At 37.0% G+C, this 4,373-nt stretch overlaps 1 protein-coding gene across 1 annotated transcript; it reads right to left on the bottom strand.

Moving 5' to 3' along the window:
* Positions 1-339: 339 nt before the first annotated feature.
* On the bottom strand, positions 340-3,864 carry LOC105136383 (trichohyalin). The gene is made up of 7 exons (XM_011041694.1): positions 3,590-3,864; positions 3,056-3,171; positions 2,835-2,953; positions 2,577-2,739; positions 2,258-2,484; positions 1,759-2,080; positions 340-1,674 (listed from the first exon to the last, which is right to left on the bottom strand). The coding sequence occupies exons 1-7, from the start codon at positions 3,749-3,751 to the stop codon at positions 567-569; spliced, it is 2,217 nt and encodes a 738-aa protein (XP_011039996.1). The 5' UTR covers positions 3,752-3,864; the 3' UTR covers positions 340-566.
* Between the last annotated feature and the right edge of the window lie 509 nt (positions 3,865-4,373).

Raw genomic sequence — 4,373 nt, 5'->3', positions numbered from 1 at the left:
TCGATTGGGAGTAATATCCGTGATTTGTTGAGGCTACTAAAGAATCAATCCACTTGCCTCCAATGCATCCCAAACTAGAATTTCCTAGTTTGCTTGACTTTTCACTTATCGTATGCGTCACACTGCCTGGGTACTGACTCCAGTAAATCTTTGCCATTTTGTTGAGGATCGAGGAAGTTGCCTCTATCGCATTCCCAGAAGCTGGGATTTATTATTTGGATTCATTTTTAGTTAGTCCACACTCAACAGCAGAAAAAAGAGGATCTTTTATCTCGGTTTCATGTATGTGTCGGAGTCGATGAACTTTTCGAGAGAGTACATTTTTACAGGGAAAACGAATTTAGCTGAATCACATTTATTTGCAAAAACAACAAGCTGTTATTACATGTATCTCACAACCAATCTCATACAAAAATCAAAGACACTTTAGGATATACAATACAAATTTCCACACAATTATTCATCTGATGCTGCCATTGCTAGCAGCGCTCTATAGAGTTTGAAAAAATAGAAAAGAAAAATTTAAGGTACAATGCAAATGGATTTGAACAAGTGGAATTGCAGTTTCAGAATTTTACTGCTTTCTTGATATTCTTGATGGATGACTTGATGAAGCTGTTCCCTGCAGCACGATCCCCGTCATAGTCATCATCACCAGTAACCATGGGCTTTTTCCTCATGCATTCCACCCCCTTTCTCATACCCAGGATCAAAGATGGAGAGGATGGGATACGCCGCAATGTCCTGGCACTCTCAGACCTTGTAAGCACTCTTTCTTTTTTGCTCTCTATTCTTTCCTTCCCTTCAAAACTGTTGCTACTTCCAATTGCTTCACCACCACCAACGCTGCCATTTCCTTTTTCTTTCCGTGTTTTGTTTGGTTCTATCTCAACAATCTCTTTTACCCCCGTTCCTTTATCATTTCCTTGTAAAATTAGTTGCGGCTTCTCCCCCCTGACCTGTGTTGAACTCTTGGCCTCTTTCTGTGGGAACTTTTGGTTCAGCTTGGTAATGATGTCATCAGATGTGTTTGCTCCAGAGCCGTTTGAGTTTTCAGGTTCAATCTCTTCTCCAGAATTGTCTAACAACAATTGCAGCCACCTCTCTACATTTCCCTTCCCTCGTTGCTTTCTGCTCTCTTCATCCTCCTCTATTTCTTGGTCTTGGATAACTGGGAATTGGATTTTGTCTCTCTTTCCCTCTCCTATTTCCAGTGCCCGAAGCTTATATTCAATTGGAATTTCATTTTCGAATGCGGTAATTGATTTATTATGCTCTTCCTTCATGATAGTCATTTCAGGTTGTTTGAGTTCCTCTTCAATTTCGTCATGTTTTGATTCTTCGTTAGCAGACAAGCCAGCCTCAGATGCTTTCTGCTCCTCCTCTAGAAACACTCTGAGCTCCTTGTGGATTGGTGTCCTTGGCCTGATTCCTGGTAAATAAAAAGTAGTTTTATGGTCTCCATCTTCAGGTAAGATATCATCCATTCTTGATCTCTTCCTTCCTTGTTCCCATTCAGGCCTAATTTGTTTCTCAAGCTCGTCCCTTTGTTTGTATTTCTTGTGGAGTTCTTTCTCTGAAGCATCGCATATTGCCTTCTGCGCTTGAAGCCTTGCCATGAGTGCATTGGATGCAGCCTGATTCAGTCTCACTTGCTCCTTGTAAACAACACTCCTGCAATAATAATTCAGAAATTAAATATTTCAATTATATGAAAAAAATAAAGAGAAAAATCCTGTGTTGAGTAACAAATCTTACTGGTGCATAGCATCACGAATCATCTTCTCTAGCATAGTTCTGTATGAAGACTGTGCCTCTGCTAGCCGCCTGCACTTCTCTGCCCTCCTCCTACGCTTTATCAGTGTCAATTCCAAGTCCTGAATAGTAAGCTTTTCCTCATCATTCTTTCTCTTTATTTCATTAACTTCGTCGTCCAAACTCAGTATTTCAGCCTGCATCTTGTGAGCTTCTTCTTTTTGCTTAAGAGAATCTCTGGCCAAGACAATCGCTTGATATGAATTTGTGACAAAGTCGGGGTCCTCATTTTCTTTTAGAAAACTTGTCTTCACTTTTCTTGAAGCTAAAGTAAGACAGACAACCAAAGAACACACTGCATTACCTCATGAAATTCAATTTTATAACTATGCGTACATGAAAAAGAAACAGAGAGGAAAAATGAAAAAAAGGTTGGTAAAAGAAAAGGAACATATATATATATATATATAAACAGTTATCTATTTGAGATTCATCAACTAACCAATTGCAGGAGAATGCGACCTCATCTGCCTGTTGTAATCCAATGATTTCAAAGCCAAAGAAGAATCATATGATTCTCTTCGAGATACAACAACAGCAGCTGGAGCAAGGCCTAGTTTCTCTCTCGATTCAATGAAATGTTGTGGAAAAGAATGTGACTCTACACTCTGGGAAGCATTTAGCTCCTCACTTTCTCCTTCTGAGAACAAAAATGAAAACGCCCTGTGCCTGCCATAATTTTGGAACGAAGTGCATTATATAACTTCTCTTTCATCGTTCAATTTGATTGCTGCAAAAGGTAGATATCGATATTGACCCACCTGAAATCTGAGTTGGAAGACGCAAAGATGGATAAGAACTGGTTCACAGAGATTCCCAGTTGAAGATCCCACCACGGAACAAGAAACTCTAACTTGTTATGCTTTCTCTTGCACACTTGCCATTGTAGTATCCTCAAATTGCTTGGAACTGTCAATCCCCCCCCTACAATTTCAACGAGCAAAACCAAACATTACAGATGTTTTGTATGAGTTCATACACACAGACATGGAGAGAGAGATTAGTGATTAATTATGTACTTGAGCAAGGGAACCAGTGATCAATTTCCCAAGCAAGAGGAGAGGCTTTATCAGCATGAAAATATAGAACATTGCCGTATGGGTCCACTCGGATTACTGCAGGATCAAATCCGGCATTCCTAAAATCCAACAAATTAACAAATAAATCAGAGATCGTATATCATAAAAATTTGAGTAGCTTTTTTTATGGGTCAGAGAAGAGAGATGAAGAGGAAAGTTACCCTAAGTGATTGAGCTGCTTCCACAAGAGGCTGATAAAAATCTTGGGCTTGGCAGTTTGTTTCGCTTTTTGTTCGATAATTGGAAACATCTGTTCTAATTCCCTTGCTCTCGAGATCTGCAGAGAAAATCATGATCAAAGACAGCATCGGAGTAGATGGATAAAGAATCATCGTTAGCTGAATTATTGACTGTATTAACTCTTTAAAACCACATTTCATGCAAAAATTCTTGGTCCATCTTGGTTGTTTAACCTTTTGTTCGGTTTAAATCCAACTTTAACATTTCAATTTCGTCCTAAAACCATATGATCCAAGTAGAGTTTCTCACGAGAAACTTAGTTAACAAAGAGAAGAAAGAAGAAGCTAAAAGAATTAAATTATCAAGAAAACAAAATCAAATAACAGAGGCCTATCTGTGTACTTTCGAGTAAATCCTGTAAAATTTAACTCCCTGAGCTAATTTTCTCCTTCACTACAAACTAAAACAGAAAAAAAGATTTGTCAAAAGGGCCGTTTTTTTTCCTTTTAAATTACCTCATGTTGCTGCATTGCATATGGAATGAAAGCGAAAGGAGGGCCATGGCTATAAGTCCCAACAACACCACGATCTCTACAAAGCTTTGCATAGGCTCTTGGGAACCCAAGCCCCTCATCAATCTCCACATCTCCCTCCCTGAATGCATAATCGGCAGCCATTGTTGTCTTCTTGATTTCTCTTCTAGCTTTTAGAGAGACGTTTTGTGAAAGAAAAGAAAATAGTGTGTCGTGGTTTTGTTGAATGGAAAGGAAGATAACGGTCGAATTCTTTGTTTAATACGTGAAAAAGATTTGGTAGGGTTTTGAATTACGGAAGTGCCGCGTCGGCAGAATAGACGGTAAGCGTAACGGCTAGATAGGGTTGGTCCTACGGGCATGATAAATTTTTGGTCACGAGCATCATGACCAAAATGCCCTTGTACACCTGAATAACCCTAACAATTATTTTTTTTAAATCATCCCAAAATGTCAAAAAAAGAAGGTAATTTCATCGTAATAATCTTTTGAAATGAAAAAAACAAACATAAAATTTATTTTTAACATTAAAATAATAAAAAATAATAATTTTAAATGAAAAATTCATATTGATAATGAGATTTTTTTAAAATAATTCTAATAAAGAGATATAGTTTAGTTTGTTTGAAAGTATGGTTATAATTATTTTTTAAAATATTTTTATATTAAAATATATTAAAATAATATTTTTTATTTTAAAAAATTAATTTAAAAATTATTTCATCAAAACAATTTAAAATATATATAAAAAAAGAATTTTTAATAA

This window comes from Populus euphratica, unplaced genomic scaffold (genome assembly GCF_000495115.2).
Source record: "Populus euphratica unplaced genomic scaffold, PopEup_1.0 scaffold174.1, whole genome shotgun sequence".
NCBI classification, from domain to species: domain Eukaryota; kingdom Viridiplantae; phylum Streptophyta; class Magnoliopsida; order Malpighiales; family Salicaceae; genus Populus; species Populus euphratica.
Note: the sequence above shows the minus strand (reverse complement) of the source record. Positions and strands in the feature narration are given on the sequence as shown.

Bases quoted from the DNA above. Each gene is read 5' to 3' on its own strand.
- LOC105136383 (XM_011041694.1), bottom strand. From the start codon at position 3,751: ATGGCTGCCGATTATGCATTCAGGGAGGGAGATGTGGAGATTGATGAG. The intron at 2,740-2,834 runs GTACATAATTAA...TTGAAATTGTAG, and splicing joins TCACTGGTTCCCTTGCTCAA to GGGGGGGATTGACAGTTCCA. The intron at 1,675-1,758 runs GTAAGATTTGTT...TTATTATTGCAG, and splicing joins ATTCGTGATGCTATGCACCA to GAGTGTTGTTTACAAGGAGC.